We start from the raw sequence: 25,126 nt of genomic DNA on the forward strand, positions 1-25,126 counted from the left end.
GATACTGAGCTGTATGAGCTGCTTGTATATTTTGGAGATTAATCCTTTGTCAGTTGCTTCATTTGCAAATATTTTCTCCCATTCTGAGGGTTGTCTTTTCATCTTGTTTATGGTTTCCTTTGCTGTGCAAAAGCTTTGAAGTTTCATTAGGTCCCATTTGTTTATTTTTCTTTTTATTTCCATTTCTCTAGGAGCTGGGTCAAAAAGGATCTTGTTGTGATTTATGTCATAGAGTGTTCTGCCTCTGTTTTCCTCTAAGAGTTTTATAGTGTCTTGCCTTACATTTAGGTCTTTAGTCCATTTTGAGTTTATTTTTGTGTATGGTATTAGGGAGTGTTCTAATTTCATTCTTTTACATGTACCTGTCCAGTTTTCCCAGCACCACTTACTGAAGAGGCTGTCTTTTCTCCACTGTATATTCTTGCCTCCTTTATCAAAGATAAGGTGACCATATGTGCGTGGGTTTATCTCTGGGCTTTTTATCCTGTTCCACTGATCTATATTTCTGTTTTTGTGCCAGTACCATACTGTCTTGATTACTGTAGCTTTGTAGTATTGTCTGAAGTCAGGGAGCCTGATTCCTCCAACTCCACTTTTCTTTCTCAAGATTGCTTTGGCTATTCGGGGTCTTTTGTGTTTCCATGCAAGTTGTGAAATTTTTTGTTTTAGTTCTGTGAAAAATGCCATTGGTAGTTTGATAGGGATTGCACTGAATCTGTAGATTGCTTTGGGTAGTATAGTCATTTTCACAATGTTGATTGTGGATTTGTCCATTTCTTCCAGGTTGTCCATTTTATTGGCGTATGGTTGCTTGTAGTAATCTCTCATGATACTTTGTATTTCTGCAGTGTCAGTGGTTACTTCTTTTTCATTGCTAATTCTATTGATCCGAGTTTTCTCAGACTTTATTCTTGATGAGTCTGGCTAATGGTTTATCAATTTTGTTTATCTTCTCAACGAACCAGCCTTTAGTTTTATTGATCTTTGGTATCGTTTCCTTCATTTCTTTTTCATTTATTTCTGATCTGATCTTTATGATTTCTTTCCTTCTGCTAACTTTGGGGTTTTTTTGTTCTTCTTTCTCTAATTGCTTTAGGTAGAAGGTTAGGTTGTTTATTTGAGATGTTTCTTGTTTCTTGAGGTAGGATTGTATTGCTATAAACTTCCCTCTTAGAACTGCTTTTGCTGCATCCCATAGGTTTTGGGTCGTCGTGTTTTCATTGTCATTTGTCTCTAGGTATTTTTTGATTTCCTCTTTGATTTCTTCAGCGATCTCTTGGTTATTTAGTGACGTATTGTTTAGCCTCCATGTGTTTGTATTTTTTACAAAATTTTTCCTGTAATTGATATCTAGTCTCATAGCATTGTGGTCAGGAAAGATACTTGATACAATTTCAATTTTCTTAAATTTGTCAAGGCTTGCTTTGTGACCCAAGATATGATCTATCCTGGAGAATGTTCCATGAGCACCTGAGAAGAAAGTATATTCTGTTGTTTTTGGATGGAATGTCCTATAAATATCAATTAAGTCCATCTTGTTTAATGTATCATTTAAAGCTTGTGTTTCCTTATTTATTTTCATTTTGGATGATCTGTCCATTGGTGAAAGTGGGATGTTAAAAGTCCCCTACTATGATTGTGTTACTGTCGATTTCCCCTTTTTCGGCTGTTAGCCTTTGCCTTCTGTATTGAGGTGCTCCTATGTTGGGTGCATAAATATTTACAATTGTTATATTCTTGTTGGATTGATCCCTTGATCATTATGTAGTGTCCTTCCTTGTCTCTTGTAACATTCTTTATTGTAAAGTCTGTTTTGTCTGATAAGAGAATTGCTACTCCAGCTTTCTTTTGATTTCCATTTGCATAAAATATCTTTTTCCATCCCTTCACTTTCAGTCTTTATGTGTCCCTAGGTCTGAAGTGGGTCTCTTGTAGACAGCATATATACAGGTCTTGTTTTTGTATCAATTCAGCAGTCTATGTCTTTTGGTTGGAGCATTTAATCCATTTACATTTAAGGTAATGATCGATATGTATGTTCCTATTAGCATTTTCTTAATTGTTTTGGGTTTGTTATCGTAGGTCTTTTCCTTCTCTTGTGTTTCCTGCCTAGAGAAGTTCCTTGAGCATTTGTTGTAAAGCTGCTTTGGCGGTGCTGAATTGTCTTAGCTTTTGCTTATCTGTAAAGGTTTTAATTTCTCCATGAAATCTGAATGAGATCCTTGCTGGGTAGAGTAATCTTGGTTGTAGGTTTTTCCCTTTCATCACTTTAAATATGTCCTGCCACTCCCTTCTGGCTTGCAGAGTTTCTTCTGAAAGATCAGCTGTTAACCTTATGGGGATTCCCTTGTATGTTATTTGTTGCTTTTCCGTTACTGCTTTTAATATTTTTTCTTTGTATTTAGTTTTTGATAGTTTGATTAATATGTGTCTTCGTGTGTTTCTCCTTGGATTTCTCCTGCCTGGGACTCTCTGTGCTTCCTGGACTTGATTGACTATTTCCTTTCCCACATTAGGGAAGTTTTCAACTATAATCTCTTCAAATATTTTCTCAGTCCCTTTCTTTTTCTCTTCTTCTTCTGGGACCCCTATAATTCGAATGTTGGTGCGTTTAATGTTGTCCCAGAGGTCTCTGAGACTGTCCTTAATTCTTTTCATTCTTTTTTCTTTTTTCTTCTCTGCAGTAGTTATTTCCACTATTTTATCTTCCAGGTCACTTATCCATTCTCCTTCCTTAGTTATTCTGCTATTGATTCCTTCTGGAGAATTTTTCATTTCATTTATTGTGTTATTCATCCTTGTTGTTTATTCTTTAGTTCTTCTAGGTCCTTGTTAAACGTTTCTTGTATTTTCTCCATTCTACTTGCAAGATTTTGGATCATCTTTGCTGTCATTACTCTGAATTCTTTTTCATGTAGACTGCCTATTTCCTCTTCATTTGTTTGGTCTGGTGGGTTCTTACTTTGCTCCTTCATCTGTTGTGTGTTTCTCTGTCTTCTCATTTTGCTTAACTTACTGTGTTTGGGGTCTCCGTTTTGCAGGCTGCAGGTTCGTAGTTCCCGTTGTTTTTGGTGTCTGCTCCCAGTGGCTAAGGTTGGTTCAGTGGGTTGTGTAGGCTTCCTGGTGGAGGGGACTGGTACCTGTGTTCTGGTGGATGAGGCTGGATCTTGTCTTTCTGGTGGGCAGGTCCACGTCTGGTGGTGTGTTTTGGGGTGTCTGTGACCTTATTATGATTTTCGGCAGCCTCTCTGCTAATGGGTGGAGTTGTGTTCCTGTCTTGCTAGTTGTTTGGCATAGTGTGTCCAGCACTGTAGCTTACTGGTCGTTGAGTGGAGCTGGGTCTTAGTGTTGAGATGGAGATCTCTGGGAGAGCTTTTGCCATTTGATATTACGTGGAGCTGGGAGGTCTCTGGTGGACCCATGTCCTGAACTCGGCTCTCCCACCTCAGAGACACAGGCCTGGCACCCGGCCAGAGCACCAAGACCCTGTCAGCTGCATGGCTCAGAAGAAAAGGGAGAAAAAAAAGAAATAAAATAAAGTTATTAAAATAAAAAATAAAAAATAATTATTGAAAATAAAAAAATTAAAAAGTAATAAAAAAAAAAAGAAAAAAAAAAAGAAGAGAGCAACCAAACCAAAAAACAAATCCACCAATGATAACAAACGCTAAAAACTATACTAAGAAAAAAAAAACAAAAAACGGACAGACAGAACCCTAGGACAATTGGTAAAAGCAAAGCTATACAGGCAAAATCACACGAAGTCCACTGCCTCAATTTGGGGATGATTCATTGTCTATTTAGGTATTCCACAGATGCAGGGTACCTCAAGTTGATTGTGGAGATTTAATCCGCTGCTCCTAAGGCTTCTGGTAGATATTTCCCTTTCCTTCTTTGTTCACACAGCTCCCGGGGTTCAGCTTTGGATTTGGCCTCTCCTCTCCATGTAGGTTGCCTGAGGGCGTTTGTTCCTGCCCAGACAGGACAGGGTTAAAGTAGCAGCTGATTCCGGGGCTCTGGCTCACCTAGGCCTGGGGGGAGGGAGGAGTACAGAATGCGGTGGTGAGCCTGTGGTGGCGGAGGCTGGCGTGACATTGCACCAGCCTGAGGCGCGCCGTGTGTCCTCCTGGGGAAGTTGTCCCTGCATCACGGGACCCTGGCAGTCGGGGACTGCACATGCTTCCGGGAGGGGAGGTGTGGATAGTGACCTGTGCTTGCACACAGGCTTCTTGGTGGCTGCACCTGCAGCCTTAGCGTCTCATGCCAGTCTCTGGTGTCCGTGCTGATAGCCTCGGCTCGCGCCCGTCTCTGGAGCTCATTTAGGAGGTCCTCTGAATCCCCTCTCCTCACGCGCCGGAAACAATGGTCTCTTGCCTCTTGGGCAGCTCCAGACTTTTCCCGGACACCCTCCCGGCTAGCTGTGGCACGCTAGCCCCCTTCAGGCTGTGTTCACGCAGCCAACCCCAGTACTCTCCCTGGGGTCTGACCTCCGAAGCCCAAGCCTCAGCTCCCAGCCCCCGCCCGCCCTGGCGGGTGAGCAGACAAGCCTCTTGGGCTGGTGAGTGCTGGTCGGCACCGATCCTCTGTGAGGGAATCTCTCCGCTTTGCCCTCTGCACCCCTGTTGCTGCGCTCTCCTCCGTGGCTCTGAAGCTTTGCCCTGCCACGCCCTGTCTCCGACAGTGAAGGGGCTTCCTAGTGCATGGAAACCTTTCTTCCTTCACAGCTCCCTCCCACTGGTGCGGGTCCCGTCCCTATTCTTTTGTCTCTGTTTTTTCTTTTTTCTTTTGCCCTACCCAGGTACGTGGGGAGTTTCTTGCCTTTTGGGAGGTCTGAGGTCCTCTGCTAGTGTTCAGTAGGTGTTCTGTAGGAGTTGTTCCACACGTAGATGTATTTATGATGTATTTGTGGGGAGGAAGGTGATCTCCATGTGTTACTCTTTCGGCATCTTGAAGGTCTCCCCACTTTTCAGGTTTTTTTGTCATATGTATTACTGTTATGGCCATCTTTATTAATACATTTTCACATTTCTGATTATTTTCCTATGATAGGTTGTTAAAAAATTGAATCTACTCATCAGAGGGGATCAAAGGAATTATAGGAGAGGTTTTCCCATATACATTTATGTATTCTTAAAATGTTTTAACACTTATATTTCTTACTTTGTAATGAGAAAATGTTACAAAAATGACCCTACAAATTACTATATTATCCACCTTATATTTGGAGAGAAAAGCAACATTGCTAGAAGATAGTTTCTGCTTCCTAAGGATGATACATTTGTGCTTATAAAATAAAAGAGATGAATATACTTATTGACACACTGTCTTCTAGAAGGATTGGACCACTTTAGGTGATCAGGCATGTAAGAATGCATGTATCACCTTACCTGTTCATATAATGTTTAAAAATCTTTTGCCTGAAAAAAAACTTTTACCTCTTTCATAGATTAAAAAGTTTTGTCTTACCTTGCTTTCATTTGCAATTCTTTGTTTACATTTTCATGTGTTTATTGTCAATTTGCATATTGTCTGTGATTGGTATATTCCTATTTGTTAATTTCTCTTGGGGACAGTACGGTCTTAGTATTTCATTGACGTTTATGGGCTTTTTCAATAGTGAGGATAAAGTACTTTCACAGTTGTGAATAATTTGTAGTTTTTGTCGTTTGCTCATTAGTTTTTGACTTTTGATGTTTATAATTCTAGATTTCTAAGCAGTAAAATGTACTATACTTTTCTTACATTTGTAATTTGTAATTTTTTTGTAATTTCTTACATTTCGTTTTTTGTTTAGAAAGTCCTTCCCTATCTGAATATCATTAAATATGTTATATTTATTCTTTTTATTTTCTAATTAATTTGCATTTTATACCTAGTTCTTTAATCTTCCTGGAACTTATTTTTAATTTTGCGTGGGGAGAACGTATTTATTTTGATGTTTTCCTAATAATTGAAAAGCTTTCTAAATACTGTGATCAGTCTCTTTTCTTTTGGTTTGTGGCATTTCCTTTTTCTTTCTTAAGTGCTTAATTATTGTGAGATTTGTTCCATTGATCTCTTTGTTGATATTCTTTTTCCAGGACTACATTGATTTGATTATAACAGGCTTTCAATTTGTATTAATGGCCGATTGGGTGTTGAAAAAAATGTCCTTCAAATATATATGTACACACACACACACACATATACATATATATATATATGCTGTTCTTAACTCTTTATTCTTATGTGCTGCCAGACATTCTTACCCCACTCTTACATGCTGGCTGCCTCAGGTGTCAGCTTAAATGGTACGTCTTCAAAGAGACCTTCCCTAACCATCCTGCCTAAAGTAGGGCAGTCTGTGCCAGTATCAGCACAAATAAATCAGTCAGCCTTTCAGAAGTCATTTCCTTTCACACCAAATCTTCCAGATGCAGTTCTCATGTTCCTCATTATTGGGTGAGCTGTTAAAATGAAGACAACTATTGATCCACCGTCAGCTCCTATTGAATTGCTTAAAACTTCCAGCAATTAAATAGGAGCAAATTCTGTCATTTAAGAGAAGTGACTTACTATTGAAGAGTATAAGTTCTAAAGTTGTAGTTAAAAAACTTATACAGTACATTTTTTTTTAATACAGTACATTTTTGATTATGTCCTAGATGAAAAAGACAGCCAGTGTCTGGGACAAAAGATCAGCAAGGCTCTGTAAAACCTTTGTCCCATTTTAAAATGAAGTATTAGGACATCTGTGCCATAGAGATTCAAGCTAGTGTCCCTGAGAATTTTCAGCTGCACCAGAGTGGTGATTGCTCAACAGACTAAACTGGAGAGTGTGGGATAATTATCACAAGAGGACCACATACAATGATGACATGGAAAGTGATTAGTTACAAACAATCAATAGCATAAGAAAAGGATATTAAAAGAAAGTTTTTAGAGGTACTGATTTCAATGAGAAAAGGCTGGTGAGATATTTTGATTCTTTATTAATTGGTTTTCTTCATGCAGGGCTTTCAAAAAGAAAACAAGTAATTTGAGCACACTAACCAACTTTATTTTTCATGAAAAAAGAAAGCCCTTTGTGATTTTAATGCTGCTTAACTCTTTTCTTCACTGTTCATGTGGTTATAATCTTAAGCAAACAAACAAAAAATTGCTATTATAAGGCTGTGGTGCTTCAATGGCAGTAATGGCACTGACCCTAGTACAATTTTCAGTAGATAAACAGAGCTAATTGATTTATAACCATTATTCTAATGAAATAATCATAAATAATAAGCTTCATGTTAGGGATTATGTTATCAAGTGTGTTGTTTTGTCCTTATTTCTCACATGTTTTACTTTGGTGAAGAATTACAAGCTGTAAATGGTACAGATGAACCGGTTTTCAGGGCAGAAATAGACACAGATGTAGAGAACAAACGTATGGGCACCAAGGGGGGAAAGTGGCGGGGAGGGTGGGTGGTGGTGGGATGAACTGGGAGATTGGGATTGCCATGTATACACTAATATGTATAAAATAGATAACTAATAAGAACCTGCTGTATAAAAAAATAAATAAAAGAAACTTCAAAAATTGAAAAAAAGAAAAAAAAAAGAATTACAAGCTGTAATCCAAATGAATTGAAGGGACTATTGAGATGATCCAGTCATTGCTTTTTGAAAAACACTTTAAGCTGCAGACCCCTTTTTCAAATGAATATTATTCAGATATGAAAATAAAACTTATTATTTATTAATTAACTAATTTATTTTTTGGCTGTGTTGGGTCTTCGTTGCTGCGCACAGGCTTTCCCTAGTTGCGGCGAGCGGCGTGGGGCGCAGGCTTCTCATTGCGGTGGCCTCTCTTGTTGTGGAGCCGGGATCTAGAGCACAGGCTCAGTAGTTGTGGTGCACGGGCTTAGTTGCTGTGCGGCATGTGGGATCTTCCCGGACCAGGGCTCGAACCCGTGTCCCCTGCATTGGCAGGTGGATTCCCAACCACGGTGCCACCAGGCAAGTGCCTAAAACTTATTTTAAGAAGTAAAATGAAAAAGAAGGCAAAGCTGTTCTGATTGAGACAGGACTGGGGAGCCCAGATGCCCCAGTGTGGCCCTGCCAGGCATTCCCTGAAGATGTTCTTTAGAACCCCTAGGGCTTCCCAGGGCTGGGTTCAGTAAGCCACTAACCAAACCTTTTGGTTTTACAAACAGGAGCAACAACAGTAACTGCCATTTATTGATAATTTACAGTGTGATAGGTGTTCTGTCTTACTGCTAATTATTATAATAACCCTGTAGATTCAGTTTCATAATGTTCATAGTATAGATTAATAAATTAAGGCTCAGAGTATTTAGTTAACTTCACTGAAGTCATCCTGATGGAACCAGGAATTGAACCCAGAGCCAGATCTTTCTTGGTCTGTGTTCTCCCCTTAGAGAAAGGGTCCTTATCAGCTTCTTTCAGTTTCTGTGACACTGTTTTCCTGATTTCTACCCACTTCTCTGACTGCTCCTCTTGTCTCCTTTGCCCGCCTCTTACCCTCTGCCTGCCATCTAATGTTGAATCAGTCCTATGACTGTCTCCTCTTGCTGTGTTTTCTTTTCCTAGGGAGGCTCATTCACTACCTTGGCCTCAGTTAACATCTGTGTATCAGAGCTTCCACACTTAACATCTTTATTTAGCTCATATCATTCCTCTAAGCTCCAGACCCACATGCCCAGTTGCTCCCTCAAACCTTTTCTCAGCATCTCAAAAGCACATTACATTCAGCTCAAGATTTCCCCTCAATTCTGGTCCTTCCTTATTTTTTCCCATTTTTGTTTATGGTGCCACCAACTTGTCCATGGTGTTTAAGTCAGAAACTTCAGAATTTTCCTTGATTGCTTCACTCCCTCATTTCCCACCCTGCCAGTCAAATCCTGGTGATCTTTTTTCTCTGAAGTATTTCTGTAAGCCATCCATTTTCCCACCCCACAGCCACTGTCATAGTTTGGTCATGTCACTGTTGGCTGACATTATTGCAGTGGTCTCCCAATTTTCCCGTCTTTCTGTTTCCCCCTGGTATGCAGCCTCATTGCAGCCAGTCTGAGCTTTTGAAAGTGCCCATGTGATGTTTGAATCCTGGCTCCACCACTCACTAGTTATGTGAGCTTGGCAGGCTGCTAAGTCTTTCCAAACCTTAGTTTCCTCATCTGTAAAATGGTTATATAATTCTTACCTCATGTACTTGTTCTAAGAATTAAATGTGGTAGTAGGTGCCCGGCATCACTGTTAGTGATGATGGTAGAGATGATCATACTCTGCTCAAAACTTTTTCAGGGCTTCCTGTTGCCCTTAAAGTCCAAAACTCTTGTCACACTTCCTTGGTGCTCAGTCTCCTTAATCCCTCAAATGTGCTGTGCCCCCTCCTTCTTGAGGGTCTTCACCTAAGTAGTCTTCTCCTCACAGTAGAAGTGTTGTGTCTTTAAATAGTTAATGGAAGTTAACTTATTCTTCAGATCTCACCCAGCCCCCAAATCTTCTCTTATCTTTTACTACCTTGGATTTATAGCTTTTATCCCTGTTTGCAGTTATAATTGTGTATTTTTGTTGCTGTTGGGATTAATGACTCTCTTATCCACCGTTATCTGTCTTATCTACCTTTATATGGAGACAGACCATGTTTATTATACCCACCTGCCATGGTATCTCTGTCAGGGAGCTTAATGCCTGCTACTAACTAAAGATCTTTCTTCCATCAGTGAGGGATTATACTTCAGTATTTTTTTTCTGTTCTCCAATGTTTGGTTAAGTTTATTTTTCAACAGCGCTGCCTCCTTTGTGGGCAGAATTGTCTGAAATGGACTCTTTCATGTTAATTACTAGTTCTTGTTCTTGATGGAGAGAACTCCCAAGGTAGCCGGAGCCCTCTCAGAATCTGTCATTCTTCTGGTATTGAAATAGGCTAGGGGTTCGTTTTTCCACCTAGGATAAAGTGCTGTTCTTGTGTTCCTGTAGGTTTTGTGTTTTTGTGGCACTTGTCTATACGTTGGGATTCATATTTTCTTTTGCTTAAGTCTGTATAAGAAATATGACATATTTTAGGTCCACTAACGTCATCAAATGTTCCTTTGTGAACCTCTCATTTAAGTTTTCTTGTTTTTGTTTAGATACCTTGGGTTAAGCAAGTAGCTTTCTTTAAAAAGCCAATTTTCCTTATAATATGGGGATCAAAGAATGTGTTCTTAAAAGCTGTCAGAAAAAACGAATTATATAAGCATCTATCCCAATTCATAAGTTTAGTTTAAAAATATTTTAAACATTAGTAATGAATCAGGTATCCCTGTGTTACTTTTTTGTTTCTCAAATACCTGAGAGAAAAAAGAAGCCTGCTTATTTATTTATTTTCCAATAAATATGGAAGGGATAGAAAGGAAATTCTTGAAACTGTTGATTATTGTTGCTTTCAGATTTTCAGTGTCCTTATCTCTAAGATCATTTTTATAGGAATCTTTGACATCAAAATTTTGGTACTGAGATTCAAGTAGTTGTATTTTGTGGGGATTCTCAGGGAAAGATGCCATTTTAGGAAGTAGGGTGAGCGGAGAGAAATTAGGATTCTTTCCAATCTTTTCTGTTTCTTCTCTCATTCCTTCTTTCAGAGAGAAAAGATCCTATGGATAGAATTTTTGCTTTTTAAAAAAAATTCTCAAACCTTAAGCGATACTTGGGCTCTGCTAATTAAAGTAGCTTCATAAGTAATAACTTTCTTTGAAAACACTGTCTTTATTCCTTATGGATGGAATTGAATGCACAGTCATTTAGCTTTTCTTTTTTTTTTTTTTTTTTTAAAGTAACAACCCAATCCATTTCCACCAAAACTTTCCTTCTAGGAAAGTGGTTTTATGATTAATGGAAAGTGTTATATGATTAATGGTTCTGTAGATATGAAAGTTATAGGCTGGATATCTGCTCCCTTTTATCATCTGTGTCATGCATCTTGTTTATAGTAAATTGAAAAAGGTACATTTAAATGACCAGTAAGGTTGAAGACACGCTCTACTACCTGGCAGTTTCATTTCTGTGTGTCTCCTTGAGAGAAACTTTTGCACATGTGCACAAGGAGACAGGTAGATGTACATGTGCTTGTCGTAACAGTGAAAAAAGTGGAAAAACATCTAACTGTTCCTCAAGTAGGTGAGTGGATAAGTTGGTATTTATTCACAAAATGGAATATGAGTACACAGTCCCTTCCTCCAAAATACTTAGGGCACATGTATGTTGGAATTTAGATGTTTTTCAGATTTTGAAAGGTAATCCAGTATATAAACTGTATATTGTGTAATACTCCCATTGGGATCTGGACAATACCCAGTCATCAAACATATTAAATCTGTAGCAAAAATTAGGAATATTCATATTAAATTGGATAAATAAATGGTAAATAGCCTCATAGCAGTTGAGTCAGGTTTTTCCATTAAGCTTGGAGAAAAATTTAAGTCTTTTTAAAGCTCTTTGGATTTTAGAATTTTGGATAAGGAATTGTGAAACCTGTATTATACAGTTCATAAAAGTGAATGAGCTAGAGTTATGTGTATCAGTGTGGATAAATCTCAAACACGTTTTTAAAAAATTGAAGTATTGTTGACATATTATATTAGTTTCAATATTTTGCTATTGGGATACATTACAAAATGATCAACACAGTGGGTCTGGTTAACATCCATGACCACACATAGTTACAAAGAACTTTTTTTTCTTGGGATGAGAACTTTTAAGATCTACTCTCTTAGCAACTTTCAAATATGTAATACAGTGTTATTAACTATAGTCACCATGCTGTACATTATATTCCCAGGACTTATTTATTTTTATAACTGGAAGTTTGTACCTTTTGACTCCCTTTACCCATTTCACCCACTCCCTGTCCCCCACCCCTGGCAACCACCAATCTGTTCTCTACCTGTGAGCTTGTGGTTCCACCCCCCCCCCTCCGAAATGGTAAGATTTTATTTTTTTTTATGGCTGAATAATATCCCATTGTGTATATCTATACACATATGTGTATAGATATACACACCACATTTTCTTTATCCATTCATCCATTGATGGACACTTAGGTTGTTTCTATATCTTGGGTATTATAAATAATGCTGCAGTGAACATGGGGGTGCGGATATCTTTTCGAGTTAGTTATTTTTGTTTTCTTTGGATAAAAACTCAGAAGTGGAATTGCTGGATCTAATGGCAGTTCTATTTTTAATTTTTTGAGGAACCTCCATTACTGTTTCCTATAGTGGCTATACCAGTTTACATTCTCAGACACATTATGTTGAGTAACATGAGCAATTTGCAAAGAGAATCAAGAACAGATGACATCACTTCTGTGAATTTTAAATAAGCAACAGTGAGGGGTGGGGGAGAGAGAGAGAGATATCTGAAACAAATAAGGCAAATTGTTGATGGTGATTTCCATACGTTGTTGTATATTTGAATGAGTCTCTGTAGCCCCGAGCTTCTGCTTTCTTCTCTAACCTTTTTAAGAATGCAGGGTTACAATTGAATTAGGTGATAGAGCATAATACATGTTGGGACTGGAAGTGTTCTTAAAATCAACTAAATTATCCTTTTTTCTTTTAAGTGAAGTCATTCCTACTTGTTAAGAAATTTTCTTGAATATTTATTTACTTTTCCCTTTTCTGACCTATGTCTGTTACTTTTTTCTCTTTTAATATATTTATTTTTTGTTGGAGTATAGTTTACACACAGCAAAATACATGGATCTTCCGTATCATAGTTCCATGAGTTTTGACAAATGCCAGTAGTCGTATAATGCAGTCTTACGAAGATATAGAACATTTCCATCATCCCATAAGGTTCCCTTGAGCTCCTTCCCAGTCCGTATTTTCCCTGCCCCGAACACATAGTGTTCTAATTCCTTTCACTTTAGATTAGTTTTGCCTGCTCTAGAACCTCCTATACATGGAACCATATAGTCTGTACTCTGTTGTGTTTGGCTTCTTTTGCTCAGTGTACTATATATTTTTTTAAAAGTTTATTCGTGTTGTTGCATGTATCCATAGTCATCCTAATATTGAGTAGTTTTCATTGCATGGATTCTGCAGAATCAATTTATCCATTCTCCTGTTGATGGGGTTGTTTCCAGTTTTGGCTCTTATGAATAAAGCGGTTGTAAACATTTTTATACAGATGTGTTTGTGGCCATGTTTTTATTTCTCTTGCGGAAATATCTAGGAGTGGAATCGCTGGGTCATAGGGTAAGTGCATGTTTAACTTTCCCCAAAAGTATGCAGTCAGCTGAAGTGAAGTGAAAGATTTTGTGGTCATAGACCTAAGTATTCAAATTGAAAATACAACGCGATGAGTAAATATGGATGTAGGAGATGAATGAAAATAATGGTAACACATGTATTTATTGGAGTTTATGTGATAAAATTGGTGAGAGTCGAGAAAACAAATGTATTTTCCTTTTAAATACCCCGTGAAGATCCCATATGGTTTTATTTCTTCTCGACATGCTGTTAAAACATGAAGCAATCTTTTGTATTGTCTGTTTACTACCTAAATTGATTTTCAAAAAAATTTTATTAATTTTTAAAGATTTCTTTTATCTACTTAACATTTTTACAGAAGCATGTGTAAAAGAGCCTTTGATATGCCTTATTTGATGGTTGCCATGGAAAAATTAAGGGATTGTATACAAAAAAAAATAATATTTATACCTTGGTGTTTTGCTTTTGAAACAATTATGATTTTCTCCATAATAGTTTGACTTTTTATTGTTATTTTATCCCCAGATGCTTCTTTGGTTTTATTTATCAAGATTCTCTTTCTCTCTCTTTTTAATGACACTTTTTAAAGATTTTTTCCTTGTAGAGAAATGCAGTTAAATTTTATATGTTGATCTTATATGCGGCAGGCTTGCTAAACTCTTTTTTTTAAAAATATTTAATTATTTATTTGTTTTATTTTTGGCTGCGTCAGGTCTTAGTTGCTGCACGCGGGATATTCCTTGCGGCACGCAGGATCTTTCGTTGCGGTGCGCAGGCTCCAGAGCGTGTGGGCTCTGGTGGGCTCTGTAGTTGTGGCACGTGAGCTGAGTTGCCCCGTGGCATGTGGGATGCAGAACCCACGTCCTCTGCATTAGAAGGTGGATTCTTAACCACTGGACCACCAGGGAAGTCCCTTGCTGGACTCTTAATTATACAGATATTTTGTCTGTAATTTCTTCTGAGTTTTCATCCTACAATCTCTGTATAATGACTTTCTTGCTTTCTAATTCTTATACCTTTGGTTTCCTTCTCTTGTCTTAACTGCACTTGGTCTTAGTATCTCTAGAACAAAATACAACAGTGGACTGTTGTAGTCTATCAGTTGCCTAGTGTAGATTTGATTTTTACAAGAAAGCCCATTATTAAAGAGGTAAGTCTTGAAAAAAAATGTGAGTAATTTGGTTGGTTTATTCTGGTTAGCTGATGTTCTTTGTATATGTTCTATGCTATTTTCTCCCCAAGACAGAATTATTTATGTAAATAATTTTGATGGGCTTCATTTCAGTTTAACACAGTTTAGTGATAGTGTGTGTGAAAGCATCTTAAACAATGGCAGTGTACAGGAGTGCTTTTCTGTAAGATTGTAAGGTCGTGATCTCTTTGTACTCTCCCTCAATATCAGTCTTCCTTGCCTCTTCTCTTTCTCTGGAGGAAAAGGGGGGGAAAAAAAGGAAAAAGGAATTCTGTAGCTTCTGGAAAGCTTTGGGCACACAGTGACTTCAGTGTTGACATAGCTCTGTGGGACACAGACATTAGCCCGTTAGCTTTATGCCAGCAGGGACCCCCCCCCCCCTCCCGCCACCTCACAGTCAAGCTGCTGCCTCCGGTGTGTGTTTATTCAGCTGAATCCACTCCCAGTTGTAGCATTGCCAGGGTTAGCTCTTAACATGTTCACAGCTGATAGGTATCGCTTCACTCTTCTTTCTTTACCCTTCTTTCTTCACCCTTCTTCTTGATTTATATACTAGTATTTCAGGGACTAAATCTGGGAATTTTGTTAACCTCATTGACGTCTGTTGCAGGTGCTTGAAACTTTTGGGTTGTAGAGCATGAAGAAAGAAGTGAGGTTGATACTTAAAATGCTGCTAGACTGAACAGTACCTTTATGGTCCCTTGTATTTAATTCTGCCTTTGCTTTGTTAGTACTGAGCATTCTCAAGTTAAACACTATGGAAATGGTTACTATAGGATCCCTCTGCTGGTTGATTTTACTTTTAAGGTTAAAAAAATTTTTATTTTGATGTTATTTTTTAATGGAATGACGTCTTCAATCCTGACATTGCTTAGGATGATATTTTTACTACTGTAATATCTGGTTTGGGATATTATCTTTTCTTCTTTCTGTACTTTTCTTCCTCCACCCATTCCTTCCTCTCTAGTTCTGCCTTTTGTTCAGTTTGAGAGTCAGACAGGCTTTCTAGAGGAGGTAATGCCTGATCTAAGGATGAAAGGACAGGTAGGATTTAGCTGGGAGTGAAAGGGAACGGGTAGAGGATATTCTTTATTTATATTTATTTTATTTATTTATTTATTTAACATCTTTATTGGAGTGTAATTGCTTTACAATGGTGTGTTAGTTTTCTGCTTTATAACGAAGTGAATCAGTTATACATATACATATACTCTTTAAGTAGAGGTTAAGGGGTAAGTAAATGGTATGGGAGTTTGGGTAACTGAAAGCTATTTGGAATTTCTAGAACTTGTACTAAAATCAGTTTATTGTCACTTGAGTTGTTGTCTTGATGAGCACACAATAATAGAATGTATTATGACCTCGGGACTTCCCCATTTTGATAGTATTTTTGTTTATTCTTTAATTTCTCCTCTGGGTTATGCTGGCATAAAGGCAGATGTTCTTTTTTCTCTCCTGGATTCAGTAGCAGAGAGTAGCTGCTAGGAATCTGGAATAATTGCTTGTTCATTTTCTTGACTCTGACATCTTTTTTAGAGGAGAATAAGCTCAAAGTAGCATTCATTTAAACAATTTAATCTATCCATTTGAATTCTGGTATGGTTGTTTCTCGCATTGTAGTATGTCTCTTGCTGGTGTTTATTTAGATCAGTCTGAGAACTTGGTTTTGGTTTAATATTTGAGAGTTTACAGTGTGCTTTGCTGCACAGAAAATAAATCCTTGTCAGCAACTGAAAGAATCAACGGAAAGAATACTAGACTAATGATCAGACGAAATGAACTACCTAGAGGCTCTTGCTTTGTCTCAGTCTTGGAGGTTCAGACTCATTAAAAAACTTTGAGTTTCTTCTAAAATGATAGAAATTAGAATACTTTCTTTTCCTATTAAAGATTCATGAATCCAAATCATAGTGATCTTATAGAATCTGAACTTCATTCGAGTATGTTGCATATATAATAAGTGCTTTTATGTGTCCCATTTCTCGTTCTTGAATAGTCTTAATTTAAAATTTATAATAAGGTATAGTGCTGGTGTGTGAGTGTGTATATATAGCTATTAAGTTTTACCACTTTGTAAGCTCTGTTTTTGGATAAGAACTCTATCCTACACTTTTGGTGTATGTTGTATAGTATTAAAAGTATAAAAGATTCTTGTTGACAGTTAATTATTTGAAAATGCTTCTCTTCACTTCAGATCAAACACAAATAAATCCAGAGTGTATAATTAACATTTTTTTAAAAACTAGGATTGCATTTAGTATTTTGGCCAGTTTGTATTTGAGATAGAATTTTTTGTGTGTTAGCTGGTAAGGAACTAATTGTTACAGAATAAGAGTAATTCTTTCTGTTATAGGGGAAAGATATAATTTTCCAGGGACTTGATTTGCATCTACTATCCAGTAGCCATTTACTTTCAAAATAATGCGTGAAAATTTGTTTTTGTCAATCTTTCATCAAAAATTTATTGAGCACTTACTATACCAAACACTGTGCCGTGCCCTAGAGTAACAAGATGAAAGTCCCAAGTTCTAGAAAGTTTTTCTTGAAGACAGATACAAAGAAATAAATTGCAGATTGGGCTGGTAAGTGCTCTTCTTAGGGACACATACGGTACAGCACAGATCAGAACATCACAGAGCCTGAGGATCGACTTGGGTGATGTCAGTAAGAATTACTATAAACTCTTTTGCATCTTGCATTGATAAAGTTTCCTCAATGTATGTATTTACATGTTTCAGAAAAGAAATCGTTCTTAATTTAACATAATAGGATGCAGTACTGGTATTTTTTCTAATGGTTATCTTGACAAATAGTGCATTGAACTCTCTGGGATACAGTATAATGTTTGTGATGATGACCGTTTTCATGTATCCATAATATTCTTTTTCTGTAACTAAAAATAGCTCTAGACTCCTTGGTTCTGTCATTTTAGAAATCAGGATAAACTGGATCAAAGCGTTCTCTTGTTCAGAGAAACTAATGGAAGTTTTGCCTCAGAAGAGCTTCTGATATTTGTCTAAAATATATGAAGCATTGTTGTGATGTTTTGTTGTTTTTGAGATGTATTTTTCTAAAAAATGATCATAAACCCTATCAGAGATTTAAGAATTTTCATTACTATTGTTCACAACATCCTACCATTTCATTGAGATACAGCTTGGTGTAATTTTAGTACAATCCTTGGACTAAATTTTAAGCAGTTATTTTTCCAGTCTTCCAGCTCAAGCTGAGTGTTAGAGTGAGCAGAAGTAGACTAGTGAGTGTTGGTGTACAATTTGGAATGTGAGAAGTGTGAGATCATTTTGGAGAGTGTCATGAGCAGAATTCCCAAATAGAAATTTTCCTAATATCTGACAACTGAGATTGTCCTGCTAAATTCAGCATGTGTTTTTGGTCGGTCATGGTAAATGTCTGTGATATGTGCAGATATGCTCCCTTTATCTTCAGTATGAATGTGCTAGAGAAAGAGCAGCCTGGCTTATTGCCTGCTGCTTCTTTCTTCTCCCAGGGGAGTTGGCAGGAATTTTAGTAAAGTGAATCTAGCTTGAATGTAGCCTAAAGAAGGGGTGCTGATTCCCATTTCAATGGAGAAAATTGCTGTGTAGCCTTCTCGGCTACCAGTCAGAGCATCATTTTAATTCTGTATTCTAGTAAAATGGGTGCAAGCAGAGCTGAAGAAGCAGGGCACATTAGTCGTTGTATTTTCTTTCTTCACCAAAACAGTGCTTGCCATACTAGTATAATCACAAGTGCTAAAGTGTATGTGAGACTGTTAGCTGTCATCAACATCTGTTTCTCCTGATTTGAATGAATTTGGTGATGAGTGTCCAGAAAAGGAGGGACAGTTGTACCTAGAAATCAGTTTCATTGTTGAATTTAACTTCTGATATTTCCCTGTGGGATAAACTTGCTCAGAATTTATTTGGATTTTTTGACTTCCAAAGGTAAAGAATGAAACTGGAGGTTGATTATAGGCTTCAGAGAATTAGCATTTTGACACATCTTTTTATGAAGGATTTTGAACTCCAACAACTGTTGAGAATCTTTACAGCATGATGCGGGTAGTTAAATTTATTTAAAGAATCATATTCATGAATTCAAATACCTGATAATTTTATTGTAAATTTATTTTTCGTAAGAAAAAGCCAGTGCTTTTGGAGAGTTTGAAGACTGCCATAATTGAAAGTTCACTACTTGCTAAGCATAATACCAAAACCAGAAACTGTAAAAGAAGAGGTTCTTATCTTTGCACTAAAAAAATTCTGTATTTAAGTTGCCATAAACTATGTTAAAAGAAAAATGACAGATTTGGAAATATATTTGTAACATGCACAGCAGGCAAAAGGTTGTTTTCCAAATATAAAAAGATCTTAAAGGGGATTAGGAGAAAGGTTAAATGTCCCCAAAACAAAATGAGCAAAGAACAAGAACAGATGAGTCACAAAGGAAGGAATACAAAGCGCCTGTAGATATGTGAATAGATATTCAGTCTTACTTGTAATCAAAGAAAAGCCCAAAAAAGAAAGAGAAGACAGAAAATACCCAGTTGTCAAAGGTATAGGAAAGTGCTCAGACATCGTTTGGTGGAAGTTTAAATCTGTACAGACCCTTTTAGAGATCATTTGTTGTGTGTATTAAAATCATAACTGCATACCCTCTGATCCAGGAATTCCACCTTTCAGAATTTATCTCCAGGAAAAATTTGGATAAATGTGCAGAGATACACATGTGAAGGTGCCTGTTATAATAGTGGAAAATGAGAACCAAACTAAATATTTATCAATAGTTATAAGTAAATTATTTAATATCAACACGTTGGAATTCTATGGCAGGCATATTTTTTCCCCAGTGTTTAAAATCGTTGTAAAATACAGCTTACATTCACCATGTTAAATTTACCATCTTAACCAATTTTCAGGTGTACAGTTCATAAGGTACATTCATACTGTTGTGCAGCCATCACCACCATCCATCTCCACAACTCTTCATCCTGTAAAACTGAATCTCTGCACCCATCAAACAGTCACTCCCTGTCTCCCGTCTCCCGTCTCCCCAGCCCCTAGCAACCACTCTTGTGCTTCCTGTCTCTGTGAGGTAGACTGCTCTAGGGACCTCATGTAAGTGGACTCGTGTAATATTTGTCTTTTGTGACGGGCTTATTTCATTTGGCATAGTGTCCATCCATGTTGCAGCGTGTGTCAGCATTTCCTTCCTTTTTGAGGCTGAAAAATATCATTAGGCATTTTTTTAAATTTAATTTTTGGGTGGGTAGTACATACATTTAGTTCAAATTCAAGAGGAGGGTTAGGAGGAGAGAAAGATGGGAAGTGGCTGGGAAGTGACTGCAGATGTATATGGGTTTTCTCTTAAGGGGTGATGGCAGTGTTCTAGAATTAGATAGTAGTGATCAATGTATAACTTTTAATATGCTGAAAACTGCTGACTTACACAGTTTAAACCGGTGAACTTTATGGTATGTGTGAATTATGTCTCAATAAAGCTATTATTAAAAAATTTTCAATGTCAGTTACACTTCAGTTAAAAAAATTTTTATGCGGAATAGAATAAAGTTTTCTTACATGTTGTCCCCCAGTGATTCCAGTTCGTTCCTCCCTTCTTCCCTTCTTGCCTTCCTCCGTTCCCCCAAATAACCATTAATTATTTCTTGTGTAACATTACAGAAGTATTTTTATTTCTTATGATATTTTTTATTTATAGTAAATAGTAAATATTTATTGTTCCCTCCCTTTTAACCAAAGTGGTAGCAAATTGAACACAGCCAAGCAGGCATCTCTGAAGTCTTTTCTCTTATTTTTAAAGGTAAAAATGCCCCTTTTTATTGATTACTTGCTTACTGTAGGGGATTTAGATAGTACAAAAAAGTATGAAGAAAAATGTAAAATCTACCCATACCCAGACACTGGTAATTGTTTGCATCCTTTTAGACTTTTCTCTGCATGTTTATACTTTTTAAAAATTAGAATCGCGATCATCCTATACTTGCTATTATATATCTGCTTTTTTACTCTTAATATGTTGTAACTGTAGTTTTTATCAGTAACTATAAATCTACATTTTAAAAAATTGATGCATAGTATTAAACTGGGTGGACATTTCTCCTTTACTTAACTCATCACCTATTAATATCCATTTAGGTTGTTTCTAATTTTGTCGCTGGTGTAAACAACAGTGAGCGTCTTTGAACACTTGCCAGATCGTTTCCTTGAGATATTTACTGCTGTTTTGCAGTTTGCCAAAAATTTTAAACAATGTACGTTTTAACATACATGCCACAAAGATTTCAATGATATTATTAGCTCTGCGAAAAAATGGTGCAGGCATTTATATCCTCACTTTAAATATGAGGAATCTGAAACCCAGAAAGATGGCAATGTGTTCCAAATTAGGTTGCTCTTTAGTGTGAGAGCTGGAACTAAAGCTCCTGTCTTCTGATTGTGGGTTAGTTTCCTTCCACTGTGGCACACTGCCAGACCTTGAATACCTTGAATACACAGGGTGATTTTCTATTGTTGCTTCTTCATTTCTAAAAACATGATTCTTGATGTAACTTCCTTTTAGGTTCTTTGTATAATGTTCTAGAATTTATCCATTCAGATTAAAGGTTCATATACCTTCGTTAGGGATACAGGCTAAAGATATACCCTCTGAAACATTTTACTAGCTTATCTGCACTAACATTTTCATTTAATTACTCAAATTACTCACTTATATTGTTATCTTTTTCTGTATAAATAGCTCACACAGCCTCAGTTTTTTGTGTTTTGTTTTTTGTTTTTAAAGCTTCAAGTTATCTAATTACCTTTGGGTACTAGCTTCAGTGGGCTGCGAGAATTGCTTTAATTTGAATGCCAGCTCTATTACTTACTGTGTGATCTTGGGGTGAGTTATTTAAGTCTCTGTATGCCTGGTGTCATCATCAATAAAATTCAAATAATAGTAGGGGTGAGATGTGACAGGGTGAAAAAGAGTGTCATGGACATATATACACTACCAAATGTAAAATAGATAGCTGGTGGGAAGCAGCCACATAGCACAGGGAGATCAGCTTGGTGCTATGTGACTGCCTGGGGGGGTGGGATGGGGAGGGTGGGAGGGAGGGAGATGCGGGAGGGAGGAGATATGGGAACTTGTGTATATGTGTAGCTGATTCACTTTGTTATAAAGCAGAAACTAACACACCATTGTGAAGCAATTATACTTCAATAAAGATGTTTAAAAAAAAAAAAGAAATGGAAAAAAAAATAGTACATGTGTTATAGTGAGGATTAAATAAATTAACACGTAAGGAGTGCTAAGCACATTCTGGCATGCACTCATATGTTTATTATTTAATGTGCTAACTTAATTGTAAAGCACTTAAAAGTCATTTTGTATTTTGACATCCTTTGTGTTTTTTGGTGAAATTTTTTGTATGATGTGTCCGTATTCCTATAGGTTTCCCCTGCCTTTCCCCACTCCTCACCTTCAGTTCCGTGTAATACCTTCTGTTAATCTTGAACAGTGTCTTTATTTAGTCAAGCAAAGTGAGGAGCTGCCAGACTGACCTTGTTTCCTGTTGGTAATAAACACAAATTAAATTACTGACATTTTACAGATTATCTCAATCAGTTTTAAAGACAGTGTAAAACAGAATAATGTGAATCCTCATTTGCTAAATGCAGGGTTCTGAGAGCTGTGGTAGCTGCTTTCTCATTGCCCGTAGTCTGCTTTGTTTCTGCTACTTGAGGAGGAAAGCTCATTTGGGTTTTCTTTTTTGTCTTTATACCAGCACATGCAAATGACAGTCCAGGCTCTCCAGGATGAATTGCGGATCCAGAGGGACCTAAACCAGCTGTTTCAACAGGATAGTAACAGTAGGACTGGTGAGCCTTGCGTGGCAGAGCTGACGGAGGAGAACTTTCAGAGGCTGCACACTGAGCATGAGCGGCAGGCCAAGGAGCTGTTCCTCCTTCGAAAGACTCTGGAGGAGATGGAGCTGCGGATTGAGACTCAGAAGCAAACCCTGAACGCTCGGGACGAATCCATCAAGAAGCTTCTGGAGATGTTGCAGAGCAAGGGGCTTTCTGCTAAGGCTACTGAGGAGGACCATGAGAGAACAAGGAGACTGGCAGAGGCAGAGATGCATGTCCACCACCTCGAAAGCCTTTTGGAGCAGAAGGAAAAAGAGAACGCTCTGTTGAGAGAGGTGAGTGGCCACTTTCTCAGTTGTTATGACTGTCTTTTTTTCCTGATTAGTCAGCATTTTGACCTAGATAAATTTATATGCTCTCCTGAGCTAGTGCAAGGGAATTTCTTCTTTCTTACCTAAGTTCTGCACTGATTTCTGTTCTGATTTGCTGTCTTGTATGAGATGACATTGGCTGGCATGTATACTGGTTTAATACCTTTCTGGGGTTTTTTTTCCCCCCTCCTGATTTCTGTAGACTCATTTTGTTGCTAGAGGGGCACAGAATTTTCTTGATTTGTTCCTCATCTATTGATTTGTTCATAGAGACACACACAACAAAACCAGAATTAAAGTAGCTAACTACTGCTCAATTTTAAAATATTAATAATTGAAAGTAAGCGATTCCCTCAGTTTCGGTGTGCTTATAAAGTCCTAGGCAGCAGTAATGGATGTTTGCCCTGTGGTTTCCATGGAAACTGTTGCCTTGCTGTAAAAGATCCGTGATAAAAATTATTTGCTGCCCTGGAGGCACAGCTAGAGGGAATGATACAGAGGTATGCTGTCACTTATTTTTAGAGAGGAAACTGAGACTTTAGCTGACCACTGTGTCTACTGATAATTTTTCACTTTTCTATGTAATGCTTCATTTTAAGAAAGCTTAAGTGAAGAATTCATCTTACATTGAATTAAAAAAAAATGACAGCTCTACTTCTCTATATGAGGTCAGAGTCTTCAGATAATTTTCACATTTGGATAGGGGGAAAAAAAATCTCAGAACTATTTTAGTGCCAGTCTGAATAATCCCTTTTTAAATGAAGGGTGAGGAAGGCGGTTAAAAGCAGGAAAACAGCGACTTCCCCTGATGATGGTGACGGTCTGTATCTGCTCTCTGCAATATGGTAGCCACTGGCTGCATGTGACTGTTGAGCAGTTGAAATGTGGTTAGTGTGACTGAGGAACTGAAATTTAAATTTCATTTAAATATAACTAATTTAAAATTAAATTTAATTAATCAAATTTAAATTTAAGTATCTCTGTGTAGGTAGTGGCTACTGTATTAGGTAGTGCAGCGATGCATAATGCATGATGCGGGTAATGTTACCCGCTTTTCTTAATAATTTGTCTTGAACATCTTTCTTTGTCAGTACATGTAGAGTTTTGTAATTTCAGTTGAATTTATAATGTTCTGTTGCATTTATTTATATTTCTTACTGTTGAAAATTTAGACTACTGTTAATTTTTCATTATTATAAAACTGTGCTGCACTGAATATCCCTAACCATATATCCCTGTACATTAATTTTTTTCTTTAGCGTAAATTTCCAGAAATGAATTTGCTCAGGGTGTGTACGTTTTCAAAACTCTGAATATCAGTCTTGTCTCCCAGAGTGATTGGACCAGTTTATCCTCCCAGAAGCATATACTGTATTTTTACGGTGAATCTGCAGCTATGTGCGTTACAATCTTCAAATTACTGGACTGTATTGTTTTAGAAAATTTTCTATCAACTACTGTGTTGTAGGCACCATCCTGAGTTTCTTTCATTTTACTTTCAAGAGTTTATATTTTAATGAGGTAACCTGGAGCCTGGCCATAGAACATTGTAAGAGAAGGTGTAATCATCTCAGATAGCATGCAGCATGAAAACCCTACCAGCATCGTGATGAACTTTGAATGTTACGTTTTTACTCCTTCTGTTCTGAATATTTCAACCTGTGCCCATTTATTTTTGAGTTTTGGAGTTACTAAAAAGTGAATAGTTAAGGATTATGGAAAGCCACAGTGTTATTCTGGCAGAGAACAACCAGCAATATGGTGAATTTGAACAAGTAGTAGGAAAAAACATGAATTTAAGACTAATTTTGAAGTAACAAGCTCTACAAATATGAAGTCCCACTTCTGAACATAATGTGGAAAGAAATATAGGCCTTGTTAGTTGTATCAATACACAATTCCAGTTGCCATTAGTAATGTAGCGTCATCTTACAGGAAACACAGTCCTATGGATTAAAATTATTTAAGAGCAAGTAGAAGTGATTGCTTCATGAACACATGTTTAGAATGCTGGTTCTCCTTTCTTTGTCTCCTACTTGCCTTCAAGACTTAGCGCAAATTGCAGTTCTTCTGTGAAGTCTTCCTTGTGCAGCTCTATACATATATGTAGATGAGCCAGTAATATAGTATACTTCCATGTGTGTTTCTTCATTGTTCACTTAATTTTTTGCACCAAGGATGTGTATATATATATATATATATGAAATTTTATCTTGTCAGTGTCTTAACAAATGCACAGTGGGTACTCAAGAAATGTTGGTTGAATAAGTTGAAATGTAGGGAAAGAAGTTTAAGCCTGGAGCTTACAGAAAGAAGGATAGCTTTTCCAATTCTTTTTTCTCCAGTGTGACCACTGGATACTAAAACCTAACGAAGGTTAGAAAACAAACTAAAACCCCAAACCAGTTTTGCTTATGAGTTTAGGTATAGAAGTTATAAATAAGATATTGGCAG

At 37.2% G+C, this 25,126-nt stretch overlaps 1 protein-coding gene across 1 annotated transcript in view; it reads left to right on the forward strand.

The window, feature by feature from the left end:
* The window catches only part of LOC309621678 (ELKS/Rab6-interacting/CAST family member 1-like), a gene marked incomplete at its 5' end in the record, with an annotated part of 137,754 nt that overhangs the window by 4,487 nt on the left and 108,141 nt on the right, over positions 1 to 25,126 (forward strand). The window contains 1 exon segment of the mRNA XM_082409050.1: positions 22,220 to 22,636. Within this exon segment, the coding sequence (XP_082265176.1) occupies positions 22,220 to 22,636 (417 nt within the window).

This window comes from Balaenoptera borealis (genome assembly GCF_965194805.1).
Source record: "Balaenoptera borealis genome assembly, contig: HAP1_SCAFFOLD_839, whole genome shotgun sequence".
Classification (NCBI taxonomy): Eukaryota; Metazoa; Chordata; class Mammalia; order Artiodactyla; family Balaenopteridae; genus Balaenoptera; species Balaenoptera borealis.